The sequence below is a fragment of the Ovis canadensis genome, chromosome 3 (assembly GCF_042477335.2).
Source record: "Ovis canadensis isolate MfBH-ARS-UI-01 breed Bighorn chromosome 3, ARS-UI_OviCan_v2, whole genome shotgun sequence".
NCBI classification, from domain to species: Eukaryota; Metazoa; Chordata; class Mammalia; order Artiodactyla; family Bovidae; genus Ovis; species Ovis canadensis.
The window spans coordinates 142,406,842-142,433,935 of NC_091247.1; the positions used below are offsets into that span (position 1 = coordinate 142,406,842).

Below are 27,094 nucleotides of genomic sequence, written 5' to 3' on the forward strand. Positions count from 1 at the left end.
TGGATGGGGTCTAAACACAGCTTCTGGGCATCCGAGTCTTTCTTAGCCTCTTCTTTACCCTCCGGGGAATGGATCAATCCCTCACTAAGCGCATCTCAGCCTGAAGCGGCGGCTGACTGGAGCTGTCAGAGAATTGGAGGGTGGGCAGTCTTGGAAATAAGATTTAGACGTTCTTCGTGTGTGATTGGGAGGTGGAGGGGGTAGGGAGTGGAAAACTAGTGTGTGGGGATGGGGGCGCCCCAGAACCTTTGTCTTGCCCCTACATTTCTTTCGGTCACCCTTTGCCGCTTCCAGGCTGCGATGAAGGGTCAGGTTGCAAATACAGGTACGGTAGCCGTCAGAAGCTGGGGGAAACTTCCTAGCCCTGTGTTAGTGGGTCTTTGCGAGCGGGGAGTGAGAGGACCGTGTCTCCTCTGCCCCAGCGCCTTCAGTCCTAGAGCCCTAGGCTCTGCGCAGAAGGGGGTGCCGGTGGCTGAGGGACCCTCCCATCCAGCGAGGGGGTGGGAGGAGGGGCCGACCCTGGGCGGTGCGCAGCCCGGCCTGGGGCCGCAGTCTCTCGCCGGCCTCCCGCGCTGCGTCGGTCCCCTCAGCCTGGCGCTGCCAGCGCCGTTCCTCCTCCCTCCCACGATTTGCCAGCGAGCGCGGCTACCGCCCGCGCCCAGAGGAACCGCCGGGGCCAAAACAGCAATTTGTTCCCGAACGAGTGATGCGGAAGGCTTAGCACCCCCCCCCCACCCCCCCTACTAAGGAGACACAACCAGAGTCATCAGCATCGGAAAGGGAGTGTCTCCCGCTCCACCCACCCCTCATCTGCGACAAGGGCCGAAGCCCCTGGCACCTGTATTAAAATGAGCTGGTACTACGGGAGGAACAGGAGGAATTTGTCTCCCCTAGTCCTCTGAATTCTGGAATCCCGGTCCCAGGAAGAGCGACCCTGAGTCTGCAGATCTTGCTCCTGACTCCCGCCCTCCCACCCTCTCTCCTGTGTCCAGGGTTGCACAGTAATTCCTCCCCCATGGCTCATCTTTTCCCCTCCGGGCCAGTTCAAGCTGTACTGCTAAGGAGGGGGTGCAATTTACCAACTGTCTCACTTTGGAAAGGATGAGGCTATGGTTGATAGCACCTAACTTGAGAGCCAGGTTAGGTACCTAGGTTTGAATATAGTTCTGCCACTTGCTGTTGTGATTTTCCTTGAGTGACTCAATTTTCTCCTCTGTGAAGTGGGGACAGTAACTACCGCAGAGTTGTTAGGAAAATTAAAAGATTAAAGGATCCAGAACAGTGTGTGACATTTGCATCATGTAAGTATTATCTGATTTTGAATCTTATAGGAGCCGGGTGACTTATGCAGAATAGATGATACTCACACTCCATCTCACAGATGAGTAAAAAGAGGCAGCGATAGAGACTTGCTCAAGGTTTGGTTTACTGCTAAGGTTCCAATCCTGACACTCTCCTAATCCCAGGTGCAGAGTCCACCTCACTGCAGTATAGTTGTCTCCCACCCTGAGGACCCAGAAACAGCCCCAGGCTAGCTGCATGGCACTCACAAGGACTGGTCATCTGGGGTTGTGCATCAGATCCAGATGGCCCTTGAGTCACCCGTGTGAGCCCAGGTGTTCACGACATTCAGTCTTCAAGCTCGTAAGCCCGGGCTGATTTAAAAATGAAGCCAAACCAGACTCTGTGGGTCAGGGCCAGTCGGCGGTAGATGGACTGTGTGGGTGCTCCACAGAGTACCTGTGTGTACTAGTACAGTCCCTGACATCAACTTTGTGCCAAAGCACTGTGCTGAGTGATTTACTTGGATTATCTCGTTAATCTTTATCATAACTCTGTGAAATAGCTACTGTTAAAATTGACAATTTACAGATGGAAAGCATTAAGGCAGAGAGGTTAAATATTTTGTTTCAGGTGCACTGTCTCCTCCAGCAGCTCCAGGCACAATGCCTCTGATATCGCTTTGGTGCCCTGGTTAGTCCCAGTTTCCAGAGGAAAACATACTAACATAAATTGAACATATGATCACTCTTATCTCAGAATGAAACAGCCGTGTTTCGGGCTTTAAACTGCTTCCGCCATTGCCCATCATAGAATTTGTGTGGACGTGTATGGGATAGAAATGTGGCCACCAACCCTTTCCTTTTGTGTTGTTCAGTTGCTCAGTCATATCCGACTCTTTGTGACCCCATGGACTGCAGCACACCAGGCTTCCCTGTCCTTCAACATTTCCTGGAGCTTGCTCAAACTGTGTCCAGTGAGTCAGTGATGCCATCCAAACATCTCATCCTCTGTTGTCCCTTTCTCCTCCTGCCGTCAATCTTTCTCAGCATCAGGATCTTTTCCAATGAGTCGGCTCTTCGCATCAGGTGGCCAAAGTATTGGAACTTCAGTTTCACCATCAACCCTTCCAATGAATATTCAGGGTTGATTGACTTTATGATTGACTGGTTTGATCTCCTTGCAGTCCAAGGGACTCTGAAAAGTCTTCTCCAACACCACAGTTCAAAAGCATCGATTCTTCAGCACTCAGCCTTCTTTATGGTACAACTCTCACATCCATATATGACTACTGGAAAAACCATAGCTTTGACTAGACAGACCTTTGTTGGCAAAGTGATGTCTCTTCTTTTTAATACACTGTCTAGGTTTGTCATAGCTTTTCTTCCAAGGAGCAAGCATCTTTTAATTTCATGGCTGCAGTCACCATCTGCAGTAATTTTGGAGCCCAAGAAAATAAAGTCTGTCACTGTTTCCATTGTTTCCCCATCTATTTGCCTTGAAGTGATGAGACTGGAAGCCATGATCTTAGTTTTCTGAATGTTGAGCTTTAAGCCAACTTTTTCACTCTCCTCTTTCACTTTCATCAAGAGGCTCTTTAGTTCCTCTTCACTTTCTGCCATAAGGGTGGTATCATCTGCATATCTGAGGTTCTTGATATTTCTCCCTGCAATCTTGATTCCAGCTTGTGCTTCATGCAGCCCGGCATTTTGCTTGATGTACTCTGCATATAAGTTAAATAAGCAGGGTGACAATATGCAGCCTTGATGTACTCCTTTCCCAATTTTCCCAGTCCATTGTTCTATGTCTGGTTCTAACTGTTGCTTCTTTACCTGCATACACGTTTCTCAGGAGGCAGGTAAGGTGGTCTGGTATTCCAATCTCTTGAAAAATTTCCCACAGTTTGTTGTGATCCACACAGCCAAAGGCTTTATTTAGCACAGTCAATGAAGCAGAAGTAACTGTTTTTCTGGAATTCCCTTGCTTTCTCTATGATCCAACACATGTTGGCAATTTGATCTCTAGTTCCTCTGCCTTTTCTCAAGCCAGCTTGAACATCTGGAAATTCTTGGTTCAAGTACTGTTGAAGCCTAGTTTGAAGGATTTTGAGTATGACTTTACTAGCGTGTGAAATGAGTGCAACTGTGCAGTAGTTTGAGCATTCTTTGGCATTGCCTTTCTTTGGGATTGGAATGAAAACTGACCTTTTCCAGTCCTTTGGCCACTGTTAAAGTTTTCCAAATTTGCTGGCATATTGAGTGCAGCACTTTAACAGCATCATCTTTTAGGATTTGAAATAGCTCAGCTGGAATTCCATCACCTCCACTAGTTTTGTTTGTAGTGATGCTTCCTAAGGCTCACCTGACTTTGCACCCCAGGATGTCTGACTCTAGGTTAGTGATCACACCACTGTGGTTATCCAGGTCATTAAGACCTTTAGCCTGGCTTGATTGAAGGTGTCCTTCCCATCTAGATGAGTGTGTTCAGGCATAGGGTCTCAACCCACTTGACTCCCTTTCATGTCACCTAGTCCCTCAGGTCTCCCTGCCAGATCTGCCTTATAGAGGCTGCAGTGATGAATTCCTTGCCTCCTCCTTCCACCTCCTTCCCTGCATCTACCCTCCCACTTAGAATAAACCACACACACACACACACACACACAGCAGGGGCCCACATTTAGGAGACAGCATGGTGGGGGTTGGGGGTTGGGAGGAGTTGAGAAGTAAACAGGGCAGGGCACGGGGTGGGGTGGGGGTCAGGTAGCACTGGGCTCTTCACAGTAACCTCCTTTGCCTCTCCCCTTTCCCCAGCTCCTGCCTCACTGGCCACCGTGGGGAGTCACAGGGAAGGGAGGTTAAGGGGGGGGGCCCTGTTCAGAGATAGCTCAAAGGCATTGTCAACAAGAAGAAACTCAGGAGGCTGAGTTTTGGAGCTGCCGTGGGAGGCCTGTGGGAGTATTATCTACAAAAGGAACAGGGAGAAAGAGAAGGGAAGAGCAAAGCAAGAAAAAAATTGCTCAAGACACAAAAGATGGAGAAAGCCCCCACCCCACCCCCAAGCGCAGGCGGAGTCTATTGCTGTGTGCCAGGGTTAAGAACAGGTGGCTGTCGGATCAGAGTCCAGGGGCTCCTCCCCTTCCCGCTTCGCACTCTCTCCACGTTTCTGGAGGTCCCCAGGTCTCTCCTTCTCAGGCTGTGTTGTGAGGTGGGGAAATCTCAGGCTTTCAAGCCAAACTAGCCTGGGTTTGAATTCTAGCTCTGCCACTGAGTGACCTTGGGTGAGGACGGAGGACAGGTGCTAATCTCGAAGAGCATCAGTTCCTTCATTTGTGAAATAAACCTTTCTCAGAGGATCGTGGAGAGAATGAGATGAACTTAGTTAAGTGGTTATGATTCTTACTAAAAGTCCCCCTGTGCTTGCCCTGGCCCCAGGGGCTGGGACCACAGAAATGAGCTCAACATGCAGCCTCGACGGAGGCTCCCCACCCCCACCAAAACATTCTGGAATACTCTGAGGCCTCAAGTACTTGGCCACCCTGTGTCTGTCTCATTCTAGACCATTCGTTTTCTTTCAGTGGAGGGTCCCAGCTAGTATGAAGAAATCATGACACACTTTCTAAAAAGGAAAGTTAAGTGGCTAATTAATGTGGCTAGTTAACTGGGGGAACCAGATATGAACCAGGAGATGGTGAAGGAGCTGGCAGTTTGCTATCATGCCACGCTGCTGGGGGTGCCTTGTCTTGTCCTTTGAGAAACAGCCTATTAAAAGGGGACAGAATGGTTATTTTAGGTCATTTGTAGGGGTCCCCTGGTGGCTCAGATGGTAAAGAATCTGCCTGCAATGTGGGAGACCTGGGTTTGATCCCTGGGTCAGAAGATGCCCTGGAGAAGAAACTGGCAACCCACTCCAGTATTCTTGCCTGGAGAGTCCCATGGACAGAGGAGCCTGGTGGGCTACAGTAAATGGGGCCAGAGTCAGACATGATTGAAACACACACACACACACACACGCATTTTGACATCACCTACTGTGAACAGCCACCTGGACTTCAGGCCGTTGGGGACACTGCAGTGGACCACAAGCCCTGCCCACTTGGATTTGCAAGGGAGTGAGTCTGAGAAATGCTCTCGATCTCTCACCTGCGAGTTTGAGCAACACCAGAAATCTAGTTACAGAGAAAGCCTAACTGGGTTAAGTTGAAGAGAGACATAAAAAGGAGACCTGACTTTTCCCTGGGGAATCAGAGTGGGTGGTATTTGTTCCTGCTGTTTTGACGGCTGTGAAGGGGCGGGTGGGCTGGAGAACAGTTGTGCTGCTGGTGGTGATGGTGGGTGAGTTTCCTCACCCAGAAAAATCTTCAGCTAGCGTTTCCCCTGGTAGGGAGTCACAGTGTAGGTAAGGAAACTCCCTCGGCACCCGTGGGGAAATGACAGTCCCTGGCTGTCCCCAGGGAGATGCTGCCACAGCCTCGCTCCTTGTTTGTCCTGGTTGGCACCATCAGCATCTGGGCTGTGTCACCCTGAGTAGTTCAGAAACAGGGGGGCGGGGAACAGGGGGGTATCTGAGGAGGGGCGGTGCTTTCTCGACAGCTGTCAGGACAGATGTGCTGGAGGGATATACATTCAGAGGAGAAAAGCTCCGCAAGGAATAGGATGATTCAAGTATTAGTATTTATTTATTCTTTTGGTTAATTAGGTCTGTATGGCTGGAGATTGGGGAAGTCTTTCATGTGATTTTTAACAGGGAGGGAGAGACAGCAAAGTAAAGAGTTGTTAGTGAATGTTTAACTTGTCACAGGTTAGCCTGGACATGAGAATCCTGCTCTCCAGCACCTGCTTGATACCTCCCTTACCCCTCTGTGAAGCAGTGACCACTGTCTTCACTTCCCAGTTCAGGAAGAGGTTCAGAGATGCTATTTGCCCAAGGTTAGCGGACCACATAGCTACCAAGTTATAAAGCCAGAATTAAAATCCAAATATATGTCTCAAAGGGCTTCCCAGGTGGCGCAAGTGGTAAAGAATCCGCCTGCAATGCAGGAGATGCAGAAAAGGTGTGTGTTCAATCCCCGGATAGGGAAGATCCCACGGAGGAGGGCATGGCAACCCACTCCAGTATTCTTGCCTAGAGAATCCCACGGACAGAGAAGACTCACGGGCTGCAGTCCATGGGGTTGCAGAGTTGGCAATGACAGAAGCGACTTAACACATATCCATATGTATCAAAATTCCAGGGTCTTTGCACTCTACCGCACTGCCTGGCCACCAGACACTGCTGTTTAAGGAGCAGATAGGCGCTCTCGTTCCTTTACCTGCAAAGTGAGTGAGGAAAGAGCTGGGACCTCTTGGCCTCAGAACTCAGCAGAGTGCCTAGAATCCATCAATGTTTAAAGGAAAGAATACGTTCAGGTGGCTAAAGCTACCGGAAGTCTAGCTGGGCTAGTTTTACAGTATGTTGTTCTGGCTACTAGCATTATGGTCTGGTACTCTGAACTGGTTAAAATACTGACAAAATATTTCCTTGAATCAGCTGCTGACCTCCAAACATGTACCATTTTGGATACCTGTTTCTTCCATGAAGTGTGCTTCCCTGTGGATATAATTCTCCTCAGATGGGATAAGGTGGGATGAAACCTGTAGATTAGGCAAGACAAACCCTCACTTTGTTCAGTCAGATGGCAGGAATTCCAGGACAACAAGCCATTACTCTAATGACCTTCTCCAAAAGCAGAGGCTCACAGATCGATAACCATGTGTCGTGGCTTTTCCAGGCCACTCCCAACCTAATTAATACCTGTTGTACCCCATCCATACTTTCATACTCCCAAGACTATACCCTTGGTTTAGGATTCTGAAATATAAGCCACTGAACAAGTGCCTGATCACCCACTGGTATGGATCTAGCGGAAGCACAGGCCCTGTGAGCAGTGCTGCTCCATTTCACTCACAGAAGACAGCAAGGCTCGTCAATGCAGTACTATTTATTACCTTGTATCGTTTTATCTGTCTATGTCAGTTGTCCCAAGTAGTTTATCAGCCCCAGGAGAGGCTATGTTTTAGCCATCTTTCTCTCTCCTTAGCTTCCAGCTCAGCAACTATAAAAAGCACTCCCAAACATTGTTGCTAAGAGTGTAAACTCATGCATCTTTTAAGGGTACTTGATCAGTAACTGTATGGTCTAACAATTCCACTCCTAGGAATTTATCCTAAAGATATACTCTCATATGTTATGAGTGATATATGTATTAAGAGAGCATTTGAGCAATGCTTGTAATAGTAAAAAACTGAAAATCATCATTAGGGACTGGTTGAACTAATTATGATGAATTTATACAACAGGATACTATGCAACCATAAAAAGAAAAGGTATATTTGTGTATACCAATGTTAAGAGGCCTAAGCAGTGTACATTCTTCTGATATATCAATATAGCAAATCTCTGAAGGGAGACAAGAAACTTAACAGCGGTTGTTTGCCTCTGGAGAGGGAATACATAGTCTAGAGTGAAATGGAAGCTTATTTTTCATCATATATCCATTTGAACTGCTTAAGTTTGTTTTTTCCCAAAAACTATTCACATATATTGATTTTTCTTAAAGCCAAACAGAAACTAGTTAGAAAAAGAAAGGACAAATTAAAAAAAGAAAGCAAGCTGTTTAGGAATATGCATAATACGATTTACATTTATATAAAAGAGAAAATATATATGTGCATGTTTGGATTTAGAAAGTTTGTGGTAAGTCATACAAGAAACTTATCAGTAATTTCTTCTGGGGAGTGGGACAAGGTAGCCAACAATTCTTTTACTTTCACATCATCTATCCTTTCATACCTTGAAAAAAATGAGCCTGTATTAGGTTTTTTTTAAAGTGAATTTTAAAAACTGCTGTAAATAAGGGGCCCATTAAATATTTGATGTACCTAAAGAAGCCATGTTAATTTAAATTTTCTCTCTCAAGTGGCACATAATTGACAAAGCTAAACCTGAAGTTTCAATCCTATCTCATAGTCCGGGAAAGGACACAAGATTGATCTGTAGGACAAAATAGAAAGGGAAGGAAACATGATGATTAGGTAGGATGTTCTGCACACACAGCAGGAACTGCCCAGGGTACAGAGCCTCCCTTCTCTTGGAAGGAAGAGCTGTCATGGGTAGCAAAGGATGAGCTGCACAGTTCAAACTTAAGATAAACTTCTCTTCACTGAAGAAAGTCAAACCGGCAAATTTAGGAGCAGAATATTTACAACATGAGATCCTAAATTAATTATGGTATAGACATATTATCTAAAAAAAGAATGGTGAAATGCATATAGTATGCTCCTTTAATAAAAAACAAAACCAAAAATTAAAAGCCTATGTATGTATGTGTATATGTATATATATGCTTTGAAAAAGGGTTGTAAGGATATATGCCAAATTATTAACAGTCATTACCCCCAAGGAACAGAATGGGAACATGGAAAACTTTTTATCCTTTTACATTTCTGCATTATTTGACATTTTATTTTATTAAAGTTTTTTTTTAATGTGGACCATTTTAAAAGTCTGTATTAAATCTGTTACAATATTGCTTTTGTTTTATGTTTTGCTTTTTTTGGCCATGAGACGTGGGATCTTAATTCCCTGACCAGGGATCAAACCTGCACCCCCTGCACTGGAAGGTGAAGTCTCAACCACAGACCACCAGGAAAGTCCCTATTTGATATTTTAGATGCTACTTTTATAATTAAAAACAATATATAAAAAAAAAAGCTGCATAATTTTCAAACTTTTTGTGGTCCTAGAAAAAAAATCTTCAAATGTTTTTCTATAAAATTTTAATTTCAACTTGAAGGCAGTTTTGACAAACATGTGGCTTCCCATCTGTTTAGGTGTTTAAATACAGTCTTGCCTGGATACAGGGATAGACCTCATAATCCTTCAAGGCCACTTCAATCTCTGAATTTCCTATAAAGTGTAGGTGACCAATTAATCAAAGAAGCAGGACTTTTTTCCTAAATAACAGCAGGCAGATGGTGTTGTTGGATAAATTCCCCCAAATGAGGTAGCCAGCCCCTTAGAAAATGGCTTCCCAGTATTCCTTGACTACTGTTTTCTTTATTGAAAGACACACACACACTCTTTCTCTCTCAATCTGTGCAACCAACCTGAACCCTGACAGTTCAGCTTCAGCCAAAGGGCCAGGGGAAGCCCCGAGGCAGCTAGGTTCTGCACCACTGCCACTTACAGCCTGGGTGGCAGACTTGGGAGAACAGACCCTGAGAAGAAAAAGCTCTGCTGTGATTAAATCATAGAGGCTGGGGCGGCTATGGGGCGGCAGTCTGACACCAGCACCACCTGCCACGTGCAGGAACCCGATTACGTAGTGACACCCGCTATTTCTGTGAGGGGACAGGGTGGAGGACAGGGGTGCAGACAGAGCCTCTACTGGAGCTACTGGCAATCAAGTTTTCAGAGCTGGTAGGTTCTCCTTTGGAAAGATACCCTTCCGTCTCCTACAGACCTCTTCCCAAGAGAAACAGCTGCATCTGCTCACCCTGACTTTTGTATTTAATTTGGTTCTGAAACTAAAGCAGTGGACAAATGACTGAGGAACTGGATACCCTCATTGAAGCCCCAAACAAGCTGTCTGAGTGACTTCTATCCCATAAGGCCCAGAGAAAAACAGTAATGAAATGAAGTCACTTCCTGCGGTGAAACAAATGTGGGAATATTTATGCATTTGTTTTTATTTATTCAACTCTAAAGACTGACTGCAGCAATTTTTAGATGGTTGACACCTTAGATTAACACTAATTATATTGCTATAAATTTGGTTCAGGGTCAGAATGGGAATCAGGAAAGAGGGAGAACAATAGCAACAAAAATCTTCAAACACTGAAATGAAGAAATACTTTTTTCCCTTGAATTAATGCTACTTTCCCATAGACTTCCCTAGACTGGTTTGCAGACTAAGGTAATAGAAAACAAGGCTTGGGCATATAGAAGAAACCGCAGGTTAAGCCATGGTGCCAAGCGAGACTAAAACTGCTATCTGAGTGTCAGGCTCAGGCACAGTTTAGGAGCACAGGCAGAGTCTCAAACGTGTCCCAGGGTCCTTCCATTTTCACCTATTCAATTCCTCCTTTCCTGGCCAATTCAGAGCTGTACACAACCCCCTCGATGCCTCTCCTGCTCACGCTGTTGTTTACAGGGAACCCGACAGGCACGTGCGGCTCCTGCTGCGACAGAAAGGCAGCAAGACCAGCTGTGATCCATCTCCTTCTGAACGCCTGGACAGTCGGGCTGGCTGAGGAAGGCTTCTTCAGGCCTCCGGAAGGCCTGGAGCCCCAAGAAGAACACTGCTTACCCTTGGGAAACCTGGCAACAGTTGCCTGTGATTTCTGGTGGAAATGACCAATCAGAATCAATCCATCTCATTGGAAAAGGTCAAGGGAAAAAAAAAAAAACAAAAAACAGCTTCCCTTCCAAAAATGGTAAAGAGGAAACGAGAAGAGAAGAAACCAAAATATTTAGAATGGCATAAAAAGTGATATGCATAAACTTCTTTTTGTTATTACATCTAACTATAGGTTTCCTAAAGTCCAGTTACCAAGTTGAATTGTGTGGGAAAGAAGAGAGAGACCGGCTGGAATCTTCCTCAGGAGTTCACAACTTCAGGCTGAGAGGTCCTAGGTTTGCGCTGGGGGAGCCCCTTCCTGAACGAGGGCTTGGGTGGGCCGGGCTCCATGCTGGCTCCGGTCCCGTTCGTCCCTGCAGAGTGAGCCTGGCCCCGTTCACTAGTGTCTCCTGGTGCCTGGGATGGAGCACTCTGGTACCTGGAACCAGATGAATACCAGGAGGTATTTCTGTAACGACCCACGCTGTCGTGTCGCCCTTGGTTAGTGGGGTCACTGAACTTTGGGCCTTGTGGCCTGTAGCCTTGTCCTCCTCGTCTGTTTCCTGGCAATACCTAAGGATAAAAGAATACAATGTTCAGAGCACAGAGGTGTAAGGGCACCCCAGGTGTGCCAGTTCAGTGTATAGGAATATTCTGAAAGCCTGGCCAGTGGTACCCCATGCTTGGGACTCGGTTCTCTCTTAATACTCACGGAGTTTGGTCAGCCGATCCAACCTAGACCTAATGAGAACTCATAAATCTTTCGCTACCTCCCCTCTGCCTTTCACCTCAGGGTCCTCTCCACTGAAGAGCTTTTCTTTAGCTGGGCTGAGGAAGAAAGAGCATTCTCTGGGGCTATTCTAAGCCCTCAATTGGGCAAGTGTCTTATCACATGTCTGAATTTTGTAGAACATAAGCCATTTGTAAAGATAATGAACATCTGAATAATGAAATACGCTTCACTATGATCTACTTTGCTATATATCATGAACCACAGATTAAATCACGCTGCTGTGACATTTAACACATTCACAGTACAACCCAGAGAGCTCATGGCACAGGATTTTATTTTTGTCCTCCAATTCCAACGTAATACCAGTCTGAAGAACTACTTACTTCAGGGTAATGCACAGCACTGCCTTGGATGGCTCTTACGGTATCTTCCTCAAATCAAGGGAAAGCAACTATGGACTCTGCTTCAGCTTTCTAGCGTCTGCTCCCCGCCCTACCTGGTTCATGCTCTCTCTCTCCCAGGATGCTCTCCCTGCGCTTCCAGGGAGCTGCTGCTTCAGACACATTCTGGCGAACCTGCCACTGTGGTGCTTTCCACCTCCAGATGGGTGCACGACTCCCAGTGTGACCAATTACCAGGCAAGACTACTGCCTACGACAGCGAGGATCACTGCCAACATCAGAAAGTCAGTAGTCCTGGCAACGGGAAATCTAAACTGGCTGGTGAACTGGAACATACACACCAAACCCTTTCTCTGGAACTAACTGAGGCTGGAGGGATTCAAGATAGGTGTGGAAGGGGCATAAAGAGAAGCGGGTCATGTACTGGGCTGTCATGTTTAAACTGTGACAAGCTGGTTTAATAGCTTTTCTGCCTAACACGCTCAGTGTGGAAGCTGGGTTACCTCTCGGTGAGGCTGGTAGGATCGGCCACCGGAGTTTGCTGTGGTTGCAGGCGTCTCCCCCGGTGCCGAGTTCTTCTTGTTAGCACTTGTAAGGCTGGGAGCAGAGGCGCAGGTGGAAGCAGCAGCAGCAGAGGCGTCACACGGGCTACCCAAAGACACAGATGCGACCAAGCTACATCGGGACCGGGTCGAATAGCTGTTCTTTGGATGGGACACTGAGATAGAAATATGAGGAAGATGTGGTCACATGATAGAAAAGCACACCTGGTAATGTTCTCCCTGTTTCTCCATTTCACAATGAGCAACTTAGGATAAAGAACTGTCTGAGTATTTGTAAAGCTAAGCTTTTAAGGAGGTAACAGGAAGGAAAACCTCCCTTCTGCCCTCTTCCTCCATGCCTTCCAAATCCCGCTGGCTTTGTAACAATCCATCAGAGCGGCCCATCCCCCCACCAACTAATGATTTCTTGGCGTTTCTACCACCTCAACGCCTGGCTTTGGCTCCAGTGGCTGACTAAGCCTAGGAACAATAGTATGGGCCATATGTTCAGTTTCCTATGCAAGGAACATTTCTAAAGTACCGACTTCGCAAAGAAAGAAACAGTTAAATGAAAAGCTAAATTCTTTTTTAAACATTTGAATGATGCAAGATGAGTTACGTACAAACAGAACTAGTCTTCACAACAAATATCTATCTTCCTAAGGTTCTTTCTGCAAACGTAACTCCAAATTCAAAATACCAATCTAGTTGAAAAATATTAACATTTTCAAGTTTTGTCAGAATTCAATGGTTTAAAAGTAGTCCCTAGATTTTTTTTCCTTGGTTTTAAGCCTGGGCTAATGAGTCTGAGTGAATTCCGGGAGTTGGTGATGGATAGGGAGGCCTGGCGTGCTGCAATTCATGGGGTCGCAAAGAGGCAGACACGACTGAGCAACTGAAATGAACTGAACTGCATGTTGAGTTCACAATCACTGCCCTAAGTCCAACATTTATTTCACTTTTACACGGAGACTTAAAGAACAGAAGAGCTGAGCTCAGGGTCTCCAGGTTTGACTGATCCATCACTTACAAGTGCTCATCTTAGAGGCATCTCTGTTCCCGCCTCCTCACCCCCACCACCCCCGTTATGTGCCAGGCAAAGCAGGTAGTGTTACCTCCACTTTGGAGAGGAGTCAACTGAGGGCAGCGTGTAGAGTATAGACACAGGGATTCAAACCTGGTCTGACTCCAGTGCACACGCTCTTTACACTGCAGCCAAACACCTCTCAGCTCAGCAGAAAATGATGAAAAAACAACCACAAATTTAGGGAGCTGGGAAATGCCCATCCTCAGAGCTCAAAGCATCTGTGTTCACTGACTTGTTAAGTGTCTCCGAGTCCTTTTTCATAAAAGCAAGCAAGCAAGCAAACCAAAACCCAAGAGGGAGCGAGAGTCAGGGGAGAAGCCAGCTGGCACTTCAGTTTCTAGTTAGGAGAGGGTGGTCTTCTCCTCACCGTCTCCGGCACCTTGAATCTCTCACCATCTCACCTTGTCCAAATGAATCAATGTTCTTCTTCAGGGTCTCTACATCACAGGTGAATCGGGCCACTCGTCCCAGATCCTCATCATATTTACGTTCACTAACAAAGTGCTGGAGAAAAGACAAAGACAAACCTCCAGATGAGACAAACAATGTGTGGGATTTCTAGCTTGCTATGCAATGCAGGAGAGCTGCCTTCAGTCCTGGGTCAGGAAGATCCCCTGGTAAAGGAAAATGGCAACCCACTCCAGTATTCTTGCCTGGAGAATCCCATGGACAGAGGAGCCTGGCGGGCTACAGCCCACAGGGTCACAAGAGCCAGACACGACTTAGCGACTAAACCAACCATAAACAGATAAACAGGGTTACTTTCAACTGATTTCTTTTTGTGCTTCAAATTTCACTAAGTGGCCATATATTACCAATGCTGGGTGGCTGACGAAAGCCAGCCATTTTCTTTAAGAGTCTAAAGATAAGTCCATTTGGGAGCGTTATGAAATGCTGTATGAAGGTCATTAGGTGTAAATCAAGGGAAACTTAAGGAAGGAGAAGGAACTCACGATGGAGGGCCATCTTTCTCTCCACTCTCGGCTACTCTTCACACTACTCCATTATATACACAGGCAGAGGCAGCAAAAATGTCCAGAGTTACAACAATGATTCCATTTAAATAAATGGTTTGGTGTTCTTTAATAGAAACTTCCTTAGGAAACCCACTGTACCTCTTTATACAAAGTAGGATTTGTTAGTCCTTGAAATAGGAACAATTTCTTGAGTTGGAAAATCATTCATGTGAAAAGTCAGCTCTGCAAATCAGAAGAGTTTGTGTTGCAAGTAATTTAATCCTTTTAAGCAGACTGAGCTGAGAAGTAACCAACCTCTTGGGTCAAAAACTAACTATACTATAGAAATAGTGGGACTAGAAAAATGTCAGGAATCAAATGCTTCTGGGGTCTATTTCAATAAACAATTTCTAAGGTAGCCTGGAATCATTTTTTCAGATGAAAAAAAGAATCAGAAAAAAAAGTTAAGGCCTAGATATAATTTGGAAGAACTGAACTCCTCAGAGCAGTCCTCTGTCTGGGGGTGTCCTAATTCCACTTTGGATTTTCAAGGGGTAGAATCAAATGCATCAAATCCTTGGGATGCACCTAGAAGCAATAAATGGGAGAGAAGGAATAACAATTAGCTTTGGGCCTTGAAGTCCTAAAGCTTCAGAGTATATTGTGGCTCAGGAAAGCTCATGAATCTCTATAACAAAGCCTTCAGACACGTAATATCAGTCTGAGATTAATTCTGAAGCAAATTCTAGGGTTTGCTGAGCCAAAGACATAACAGGAATGACGGAAATAAAATGATCTGGAAATAAGACATTTAAATTGCACAGCACCCACTTCAGTACACTGAAAACGTGGAGAAACAGATCCTTAGTCAGCCTGCAGAAATATTTCTAGCAGCTCTTCAACCACGTGGGAAGGGGAACAGATGAAGCCTATGAGAGCCAGAATTCTTATCTAATTCCAAAGGGGTTTCCGGCTTCTCCCAGATAGTTGAATGAGACTGGCATCAATACGAGGAAGACTCTCCATAAAATTTAGCAAAATAGCCTTAGTTAATTAGAAAATGGTACTTTAAAACTTACATTGCTGGCTTCACTATTTCTCCCCAGTATAGTCTAAGGGGAAGGCGTGAGGGGCTAACACAAATATAGGTTTGCATGAAAGACCAGGTCAGGATGGTAACCGGGATGCCTGTAAGGTCTCAGATGATCTTCTGTCTGTGCTTTTATTTTCCAAAGGCTGTTATAAAACCTCCCCAGCAAATATTCCTCTTAAATATGGCAGTAAATTTCACACTTCAGAAAGAGCAGAGTTAGGTCTTGGGAGCAGAGAAGGCCAACTCCCTTGGTTCATACAGCTCACAGTTGAGAAACAATTAATTAGAATGCCGGTGTCTACAACTACCCATGATTAACCCAGCTTCTCTTGGGTTCCCATCTTAGTCTCAGAAATACTGTTCTTTACATAAGAATTTAAAATGTCTGAGTATTGAATCCAAGTAATCTTTATAGACAGATTACAATATAACCAACATCTCAAACTCTTCATTTTTGTCTTATAAAATCAGAATTGACCAACCATTTAAATGTCTACTGAACACCTACTAGGTGTCAAGGCACTATGCCGGGGCCCTGGAGACACAGTAGTGCCTATCGAGTGAGGAAGACAGGTCACTCAACTACACATACAATTATAAGTGTGCTAGGAAGGCACAAACAGGGGATGCGACAGGAAAGCCAGAAAGGATGAGGAGATCAGGAATGAGATGTGAGCTGGAACGGTGCGGGGCAGGGAGTTGGGGGGGAGTTGGGGCGAAAGGAGGGAAGAGAATGTTCTGGGCAGATGGGAAAGCATGTGCAACAGCCCTGACAGGAGGGAACAGGTATGCCTGGGGCAAGGAGAGCTAGCACAGCTGAAGCACGGGGAACAAGGGGGACAATGTGCAAAGGACGGCAGCAGGGCCAGGCCATACGGAGCCCTACAGGCCGTTAAGGATTAGAGACTATTCTGAAAGCAATGGGAAGTCTGAAGCAGGGTCTGTAGTGTGAGGAACAGATATGAACAGGTGAGGACGGCAAGGTGGTGGCCAAGTGGAGAACTGGAATTAGTTAAGAGGCTACTTCAGAAGTCAAAGCAAGAGATCACAGTAGCTTGATCATGATGGTGGTGGTGGAGACAAAGAGAAAAGGTCAGATATGAGATTGTGCAGAAGGTCAAATGGACAAGGTCTGCTGACAGATTAAATTGTGGGGAAAAGGAGAAACTTTCTAAGGTTTCCACTTTGGACACTGGGCAGATGACAGTACCACTTACAGAGCAAGAGAACTTGGAAAAGGGCCAGGTTTGGGAAGAAGGGGTCAGGAGTTCAATATATTGGATATCGCCATGAATTATGGAGATTTGCTACCTTAGTCCCCGAGGTAAGAAGAAAGGCAGAAAAGAGAAGGAAGTTTTACCTTGATATCAGCTCTGAGCTCGACCAACTGCTCTTCTGACATCCGAACAGCCACATCAGTCATTTTCTTTAGAAGTTCGGCTTTCTTTTGACGGCTAAGCAAAATTTCCACTGTAGAGGGAAAGGGAGCATTACTCTTACGGTCTGCTAAATAGGACAAAGAAGGACTGGAAATATAGGCCTTGCAGAGTGTACTCGCACAGCCAAGGGCTTAGCTGCCCACCCACCCAGAAAGTGAAAATACCAAAGGTCCAGTTTCCACCTTCTTGAGGGACTCTGAAGGCAGTTTATCTGGTAAACACTTTTTATGACTCATAAAGACTCATAAATCATTTGCCATTTTTCTTTCTCCTCTTCCCAGTTAAAAAAAATTTATTAAGAAGCATGTACACTGGGACTTTCCTGGTGGTCCAGTGGTTAAGACTCTGCACTCTCAATGCAGAGGGCATGGGTCTGGTCCCTGGTCAGGGACTAGATCCCACAGGCTTCAATTAAGAGTTCACACACTGCAACTACAGATCCTGCATGCTGCAACTAAGACGCGGTGCAGCCAAAAATAAATTAAATCTTCCACTTGATTCTGTGGTCCCCTCCCTGGAAGAAACCACTGACAACAATTTTTCATGTATATTTCCTAATATACTCTCTGCATATACGGAATACCACAATACTCAAGTTCTCTAATGATGCATATTTAGATTGTTCACAGCCTTTTTTTGTAGAATAACTTTTTAAATATTTTAATTAGAAAAAAATTTTTTTTTGGCCACATCGTGGATCTTAGTTACCTGACCAGGGATGGAACCTGAGCCCCCTGCAGTGGAAGCTTGAAGTCTTAACCACTGGACCACCAGGGAAGTCTATTTTACTGCTTTTAAAAAAACATCATCTTCGGTTTGCTCTGAGGTGCACAAATCAGGTATGGCCATGAAGGATAACAGATAATAAAAAGTCTCCCAGAGTAAAGAGCCAGGGACTACAAAGGACAAACACCCTGTAAGGCTGGCTGGGGAGAAGGACAGCGAAGCCTGGGTCCCTCATATTATTTTGGAGATGCCCTAAAGCCCTGGACTGCTTACCTCTGGACCTTTCATTTCATGAGAGAAAAAGAACCTCACATTTATTTAGGCCATTCCGTGGCATGCAGTTAAACTCAATTCCTAACTGTTATGCACAGAATCCTGTAACCTACTGAGAAATTAGCCAAATTTAAGTTAGAAAAAAACAGAATTTTTGAAGAGCTACATTTGGTGTTACAGAGAGCTGGAAGGTCTTTAGCAGGTTTTCTCAGTCTGATTTGCCACAAATGTGGATGGGCTGCCCATACCCCTGTCAGGTTAAGCAATAGGGCACACTTTTGCAATAAATTAGGAACATGCATATGAAAGTTTCTCAACACAAAGGCCCAACAAATACAAATGACTATTTGTCATCTGTATCTAAACTCACTTTCTCTCAGCTTCAGCATTCTAGGATTCTAAGATAAAATTACAAATCTCAAGATTTACAAATCTCAAACGTGTCAAGTACAGATTTCTACACATAGCATATAATTCAGAGAGCCTAAGTATATGATCTTGGACAAGTCACATTTTTCCAAGGAACTAGCTTTTTCATTTATGAAATGAAAAAAATTAAAAAGTCAGAAAACCTAAATCTCCCGTAAGGTTGATGTTAAGATCAGATATGAATGAGTGTGTAAAACCCTAAACTGTGAAGTACTATGAATAAATAATTAATAAAACTATAATACATAAAAAAGAAAAAAGAAATTTGATATTATTGGTAAAAGAGTAATTACATTAGTGTCATTGAGGACTAGGATTTTTAGTATGGGAGCAATGAGATACTGATATAAAATTGATGAATTTGAGCAAAAATCTGTAGCTCTGAATTTGATACTAAAAGACTGGCCATGAATTGATAATTGGTTAAGGCTGGGTGCTGGGGGGGAGGTAATTATATCAGCCTCTCTATTTGAAATATGTTAAAATTTTCCTATAAAAGATGTATTTTTAAAAGCACCTTCTTCTCAACAGGAAGGACTATGTCTTTTTTCCTCTCTGAAACTTCACCTTCAAAAAGAGAACACATTGGTACAAGAACGGACCAAAACTGGCACTAGAAATTTCAGGATATACCACTCAATTTAAGTGGTATCTCACCTCTGAAAAACAATGGATAGCATCTCTGCTATGTATCCAACACTTTGTTGCTGCTGCTGGTGCTGCTAAGTCGCTTCAGTCGTGTTAGACTCTGTGCGACCCCATAGACAGCAGCCCACCAGGCTCCCCCGTCCCTGGGATTCTCCAGGCAAGAACACTGGAGTGGGTTAAAATGGATCAAAACTGAACTCAATTCAGTGCTTCAAAGCTGCCTCCTCCTCTGGCCCAAGACCACAGACACAAATGTGAGTCATCTCAACCTATATCCATTCTCAACAGTTTGAGAGCAGGTTAAAAGAAACAACCTTCCTAATTACAAACCTGGCATTCAATGCACGAAGATAAAAACTGCTGAAAAGCCCTAAATCAATGCCACTGTACAAAGTGCAGTTGACATTCTCTTCTTTTCAGATAGCTGTCTATCTTTAACCTAATCCTTAACAGAAATGACAAAAACAGCTATCTGGATTCTTCTGTACAAAATCCCACAAATTATTCGACTTAGACTATTCTTCCAGAATCTCTTTTAGTAATCTTTCAAAGAGTCCTAGTCATGGGTATCCTGAACCCTCAATTAATTGACTTTTTCCCTAGCCAAGGATAACAGACACTGAGTGAAGTTTCAACAACCTGAGAAAACAAAGTTCTGCAAGAGGTAATGACAGGGATATATATGTTAATTGTAGGCAACCTGGTAACATCTCTGATTATGCCAAAGGCTTTTTCCCAAGTAGGAAAACCCAAAGGAATTATTCAGTCACTGAAGGAAAAAACAAAATAAACCCCAGGCACCTGCAAGATAACCGATTTTCCTTAGCTGGTGCTGAGGTGGCAGATACCATGATGTAGACATTGAAATCTATATTCAAAATATTAAAATTTGGAAATATTGATAAACAGGCTATTATAAAGTTGTTTCACCTGAAAGCATTCCTATGCCAGCATAGTACAATTGCTCAAGACTGTTTAACTAAATATACAAACTCTTACTGTGGCATTTACCGTGAGCTTTTGTTATGGGGGTTGAGAGGCAGGTACTTATTAACTGCTAATAGTTTTAATAAAGATCAATCTTACTTGCTTCAGCTTTCACTTTGTCCATTTCAGCAAGCAACGCCACTTCCCGATCCATTAAACTAGCAAGGGATGACAAAGGGAAAGAATGTTGGATCAGAAACTCAAACAGAAAAATGGCACAGTGTTAATAGTGGAGAAAGACTTATGCGTTTGTTCCCCAAAAGCATACTACAGAAAAAGCGCTGTATATACCACATGAAAATCTTATCTCGCCCTCAGCAAAGACTATTTTAAAGATTTCAGTACAGAAATCTAATTCCCTTTTATTTCTATTGACACATATTACAGTAATCAGTAGCTAGACATTTAAGAGTTGAAAACCAGTAGATGGCAGTAGCGAACTACAAAACACTTTTTGGTAAGTTGTGCTAAAGCACAAGTCCTCACGAAAATTACGTATTTCTACATATGTGCATATATTTTATTTTATATTCTGGTCTATAAAACTGGTCAGTTTTGCTTCTGATGAATTTTTTACCAAGCAATACCCCTGCTAGGGCCCAACACATTTAACCATTAGGATTTACAGATTTTCGACATTTTAGCACAGGTGCTTACCAAGTCCACTAGCACTTTCGTCTTTAGAACGCAGAGTAGTCAAAAGACACACATGCTGCTGCTAGTTTTGGATAAACGTTTAATAATAATCCAGAAAAGATGGATCAAAGGCTTCTGGAAGGCTTTTTTATCGAAAAAGAACATTAAACAGGCAAATAGAATTTTCTCCACTATAAGTGTAAATGGTTTGTAAGCATGGGAAAGCTTTTCCATGTTCTTATAAAGGAGCCCACCATCTTCAATGAACATATATAGAGATAACAGGTTGCCCTAGTATTAAACCTCTGGATACAAATAATTTTCCTTACCATATCAATTTTGCTTAGTAGTGGCAAAAAACAAACAAACAAACAAAAACAAAAAAAAACTACAGCTTTACTATATGTACAAATATAAAATGTTCCAACTCTCTTCATAGTTGAAATTCATTCTAATTTCTCCTTTTGAATGGGTGTGTAACTACAGGGTTAATAAAAGTTCTCGTTTCTGGTTATAAAACTAATCACACACATATGCATATACACACATACACACACATATATACACACATACACACAGGAAAAAAAAAACCCAACTCAGCTTAGCTCTATATGTTGTTATGTTAGCACAAAGTAGTTAATATGGAGACTATAGAGTGAGATATTCAAAAAACTATGAGGCAGGGACATTTTCTCAAGGAGTAAAATCCGTCATAGTGAAGTGATAAAGAACAGGTTTGATAATCATTATGCATGATGTTAATACACAGACTTGTAACAAATTTGGTCAGCATATTAATTCCAAAGTGCCAGACTAGAGAGAAGAGGGCTTCCCTGGTGGCTCAGAGGTTAAAGCGTCTGCCTGCAATGCAGGAGACCTGGGTTCGAGCAACACTTTTGCTAAGAAAGCATTTCCCAAACCTTGGCAAACATTTTGCTCCAAGAACTCTAGCGGCATTTGGAATACCTAAAAGGCAAAACAAAAGCACATCTGAGACAGGAGCTGCCAGGCCTCAAGTTCAGTATTATCACTTCTCCTCTGCTGCTGAATCACTTTAAGATGCAGACGCTGTCCATCAGATGACAAATTTAACTGACGAAGCTTGTAAAATATTTATTAAAAGAGCTTAGCAAACAAGTAAGTTTTCTGCAGCTTACAATTTTTATTACGAGGTAGCAGAGTGCCACAGGAGTGCCAGAGTGCCTTCCTCTCAGCAAGGAAAAACAGTGCCATCATCAGGAGACTTTTTATAGTGTCACTATGAGCTAGCACATCAGGACGGCACTTCTATTTCCTGTAAGCATGGTCAGCATCCCTTTCCACAAGCTTTGTTTCTTGAATCACTCATTGGTGATCATAAGAAATCCACAGTGCAGTGTGTGGGGAATCATGACGGCGTGAGTGCTCAGTTGTGTCTTGACTCTCAGCGACCCTATGGACTGTGGCCTCCCCGGCTCCTCTGTCCAGGGGACTTTACAGGCGAGAATACGGCAGCGGGTTGTCACTTCCCCTGCCAGGGGTCCTATGACCATTCCAATAAGAAAATAAGCTTACCTTTCCATGCCAAAAAACACTGAAAGCGGTAAGGACTTTTACTTCTTTTTGTTCGTTGTCTGTCGTGTTACTATCTATCGATAACATCTACTGAAAGATTCTGTGATGTCAGCCAAGCATTAAACAGAGGAATCTATGGACTAACTGTTGGGATATTTTCTCAGAGAGAAGCCTGATGAATCTCTGCAATTTTCCATTAAAATTTTTACAAGTCTTTAAAATAGAAAAATGAATAAATGTTAAATTATATCTAGTGTAAGTACCTGACAATTAGTTTTCCTGATAATAATTTAAGTGCCCGACATTAAGCTTTTGGTTGCCGATATTCACTTCAAAGATAATCATCTCAAATAAATAAGCTTCACAAGAGAAAGGGCCAGGCCTGGCCATCCTCTTAGAAGGTCCTAGGTAAGCCACATAACTGACCACTTGAGTGACCGGAACTTTTCCTTCCCATGCTTTAATTCTTGCTTTCATGTTTTAAATCCACTAATAAAGAATGAACCCACAAAACTCAAGGCACCCCATCCTGGACCCCAATAAAGTCATGACTCAAGGTTCATGCTCTCCTTAAACACACTTTACTGTGTGGTTCTAGGCATGCCATGCACCCTCCAGGATTTGTGAGTAATAAACCTTGTTTTTGTTGCTGAGGTGTATGTAGCAATCATTAGAGCCACAAGGGCCTGTCTGCCACAACACTGATTCATGGGGTGGGGGCCACAAGTAGGCCAGGGCCCAGGTGAGTGCCCTCAGGCACTGCTAGCTGATGGCATCACCGAAGTAAGCTGAGACCAACACAAACACTATAAGAACTTTCTTAAAAGTATATCACATAATGTATTACAGTTGTATAGATGAATGACTATGTTTTAGGTAATTAATGCGAAAGCATTTAGGGATGACACATTATGATGCCTGCAACTTCCAAATGGTTCTACCAAAACACACACACACACAGCAAAGACACTGATCACTGTACTACCCCTTCAACTTTTCTGTATTCTGAAAGTTTAAGTTGTGGAAATATGTGCATCACAAAATAAACAGAGAAAGTGAGAAGAGTTAAGAAGTGGAAAGTGGCTAAGCATAAGACAAAGAGCAGAGGCAATTTTCACAATTAAAAGTAGTAATTTAATGTAACATAATTTTCTGATAATGAAGAAACTTTAGCTAAAGTTTTCCATCTGTTCCTAAGCTGTGGTGGTGCCAGTAGGAATCTGTAGCCAAGAGATTCAAAAGTACCTGTGGTTTGAGGTAACAGTTTTTTAGATGCCATAACTATGAGCAATGAGTCCTTTCAGAGTGATGAAAGGCTCATTCACACCACCGGACTTTCTGTTGTTACCTTACTCACTTAGTACATGAGGGTACTAAGCTTGCAACTGTTCTGTCAATTTCCTGAATGGAAACATACCATGATGAGCATCTGATACACTAGACTCAGAAACTGCTAATGAAATTCTGCTAAATATCCTTGGGACTCTAGAAAGACACAAGGTCTTATTAAGCCTGGGCCGTATACAGCACACAGAATTTCCATATCCTGTCTTTGACCACAAAGGATGGTTTTAGATGTCCTGTCACTGTTAAGGAAAACGACTGGTAAATGTCTGAATGTTCTGTATTTCCTTCCCTCCTTACCAAGACTTCTTTTTTTTACCACCTTCCCATTTCCTCAACTTACTCTAAAGCTTTTTGTGTAATTTACTTGGTCAAAATAGTTGTCCCTGTAGCATCACCACTCATATCTCTAAGATACATTATATGTCCATCATTTAAAGCAGGCCCTTCAATTAATATTTTTAACATGTAGCTTACTGATTATACTATTACCTTCAGTAATTTCTTAGCTCCAAAAAACTATTAACTATCATTTGTTTATGACTGCTACATTAGTGTGTGGTCAGTCACTTTCTTTGTGCCCGACTCTTTGCGACCCCATGGACTGCAGCCCGCCATGCTCCTCTGTGCATGGGATTCTCCAGGCAAGAATACTGGAGTGGGGTGCCATTTCCTCCTCCAGGGGATCTTCCGACCCAGGGATGGAACCCATGTCTCTTATGTTTTCTGCATTGGTAGGCGGGTTCCCAGTGTCACCTGGGAAGGCCCAGCTGCATTAGAAAACACTGTTATAACAGAAACAATTCTAGCAACTGTTGAGCCAAGTAATTATTTCAAGGGTTTATACTCTAAACCACCCAATAATGTTCTTACAAAACATTTATACTTGATTTTATTTGCTGAAAACCTAAAACCTATTTATTACAATTCCACTAAAGCAGAAATCCAAGCAAAGCCCAGCCAATGCAAACACCTTTATTTTTCTGAAGACACTTCCTCCTTCTCATATAAAACAACCAAAAAAAGAAAATTTTTACTAGTTTTCGTAGGCAGAGAATTAAATGACACTTCATTTGTTTCATAAATCTCCGTATTCCCAACGCTGGTTTTATGAGTATGGTACACACATTTGGGCTCAAAGAGCATCTCAATTCTAAAGTAATACCAGGGACCATATGACTCGATGATATCTTACAATATGTTTTGGGAAAAAGAAACAGCAGCAGTGTGCAGGGGGGCACAGTTAGATTCTTGATCTGGGAACTAGGAATCAAACCCGTGCGCGACACATGCCCCAGGAGTCTCTTCCAGCTTTAGTGCAAAAGTGAGCCATCAGTGGTGACGGGTGGGATGAAGATCACAGGTTACTGGGAGTCAGAATACACAGATTCAAACATTGAGTCTGCGACTTAAATATGATGTCATGTTAGGCAAACAGCTTAACCTAAGACTCAAATTCCTTTTAACAAAAAAATTAAGGCTCCCTCTTCACAGGACAGAAGTCAGTATGAAGAAATCAGAGAGTATGATTGAACATGTTTGGAAAGGAACCTGTTTGTTTCGTATGTTACTTAGTTATTTTCTCAGATGGTTAAAGAGTTAGAATTCTTTTAAATTTATTTATTTTTAGTGGAGGATAATTGCTTTACAATGTTGTGTTAGTTTCTGCTGTGCAACAGTGTGAATCAGCTGTATGTACACACGTATCTCCTCCTTCTTGAGCCTCCCTCCCCCCACCCCCACTCCACCCCTGCAGGTCATCACAGAGCACTGAGCTGAGCTCTCTCTGCTATACAGCAGCCTCCCACTGACGGTCTAGTTTACACACAACAGTGCATATATGTCACTGGTACTCTCTCAATTCATCCCACCCTCTCCTTCCCCTGCTGTGTCCACAAGTCCATACTGTATGTACATTTGCGTTTCTATTCCTGCCCTGCAAATAGGTTCATCAGTACCATTTGTCTAGATTCCATATATATGTTAATATATGACATTTTCCTCTTTCTGACTTACTTTACTCTGTATAACAGGCTCTAGGTTCATTCACTTCACTACAACGGACTTAAACTCATTAGAATTTTAAGTCAAAGACTATCAACAACCATGGAGGCCAAATACTAGTAGAAATAAGATGCTAATGTACTAAACATGCAAAAACTGAAGAATAATTTAAAACTAAAGAGCGCTAGGTACCTTTCTGATAACACATTATAACAGTAGCCTATTCCTTTATTTCTATGGTTTTTAGACATTTTTGAAAGTGCTTTTGTTCATAAAATGATTTTCTGAATTTTCAGCATCTCTATAGATGAACTTTAAATTTAAGGATCTAAAAGCATTTGTTAAGACTAATGATAGTTTAATATAATAAGAAAAGAGAAGCTCAAATAAAAGGAAGTAACTTTTCTAAGGTGAATGAACAATTAGCCGGGAAAAATTTCAGTCTTAAGCACAGGCTTATATTGACTTCATGTGTTGCAGAATCTCAAATTTTTTACGACTTTTCTCCTTTTAATAAGTATCTTTTGACTTTCAATAAAACAGAAACTTTATTTAAAAGGCAGGCTAAGCATGTATCCTTTGCCCTGACACATACTATGAAAACCGTTCAAAATAGTTTACACACTCTAGCTTCATGTTCCACTTCATATCCTGCTCCCTAACAGACCTAAACTTTAAGTCAACTAGGAGCTCCAACAACGTGTCAGACAGATTTTATTAATTAACAAGAAAAGTAAACCTGGGTCTAGTGATGATTATTACTGGATCACCAATAAGGACAGATTTGACGTTTTACATCCTGGAAAGCCGCTGCTTTTACCTCCCCACAGGTAAATGTCAGCTTTCATTTGGCCCCAGTGTGAAAGCACTTATCCATATAATTCCCCTAGTGCCCGGTCAGGTGTAATGTAATCTTACTGTTGCAAATATGTTAGAACCTTTTCTTTTCTTTTATACTATAACCAACACAAAAAATGGCTTCCTAAGTGACATTAACTCCAAGCTCTGGTTCAGTGCCAAAGGGAGTTAGCTCACCTGCCAATTATATCTTGAAGTAGCAACTACAAGGGGCATGGAAATAAGCCAGTTTAAAAACCCAGTCAGCCAGAGAGAAGGCTTTACACCAGCAGGAAAGTGCAGGTAATCTCTTTCCTCAAGTTAAATTGACCTGGTTGCTACACCTGCTAATCAATCCTAAATACACAGTTTCTAGGCAGGAAACCACTTCATTTGTCATTTATTAAAGGAGGCTCCCCCTGGCTGGGTTCCAAGTCAACAAGGACTCTTAAGTCTCTCTCCCGGAACTGTATTTCCTGGTTCAGGGTGGTTCTGAATGGAATCAGATCCTGTGGCGAAAGTAATCAGCAAACTAAACAATCATGGAGACCGGAGGCTTGTCAAGGCAAAATTGTGATGCTCTACTCTTAGTTCTTTCTTCTTAAGCCAATAATATCTGATGTGATAATAATCCAGGGTAAAGGGTGTGGGGCTTTCTCCCAGAGGGTCAGAAAGAGGAGAAAACAGTTACCTAGAAAAACTTCCAGGGGAAGTCAGAGTTTACGTAACGTGAATTTGGGAGAACTGG

General features: G+C 43.2%; 1 protein-coding gene across 1 annotated transcript in view; it reads right to left on the bottom strand.

Annotated features, from left to right (window-relative positions):
• Window positions 1-7,618: 7,618 nt before the first annotated feature.
• The window catches only part of SPATS2 (spermatogenesis associated serine rich 2), a 156,112-nt gene continuing 136,636 nt past the window's right edge, over window positions 7,619-27,094 (bottom strand). The window contains exons 9-13 of the mRNA XM_069584452.1: window positions 20,071-20,129; window positions 16,830-16,939; window positions 13,822-13,924; window positions 12,295-12,509; window positions 7,619-11,230 (exon numbers count right to left, since the gene is read on the bottom strand). Of these exons, the coding sequence (XP_069440553.1) occupies window positions 10,919-11,230; window positions 12,295-12,509; window positions 13,822-13,924; window positions 16,830-16,939; window positions 20,071-20,129 (799 nt within the window). The 3' untranslated portion in view covers window positions 7,619-10,918. The remainder of the gene's footprint in view (window positions 11,231-12,294; window positions 12,510-13,821; window positions 13,925-16,829; window positions 16,940-20,070; window positions 20,130-27,094) is intronic.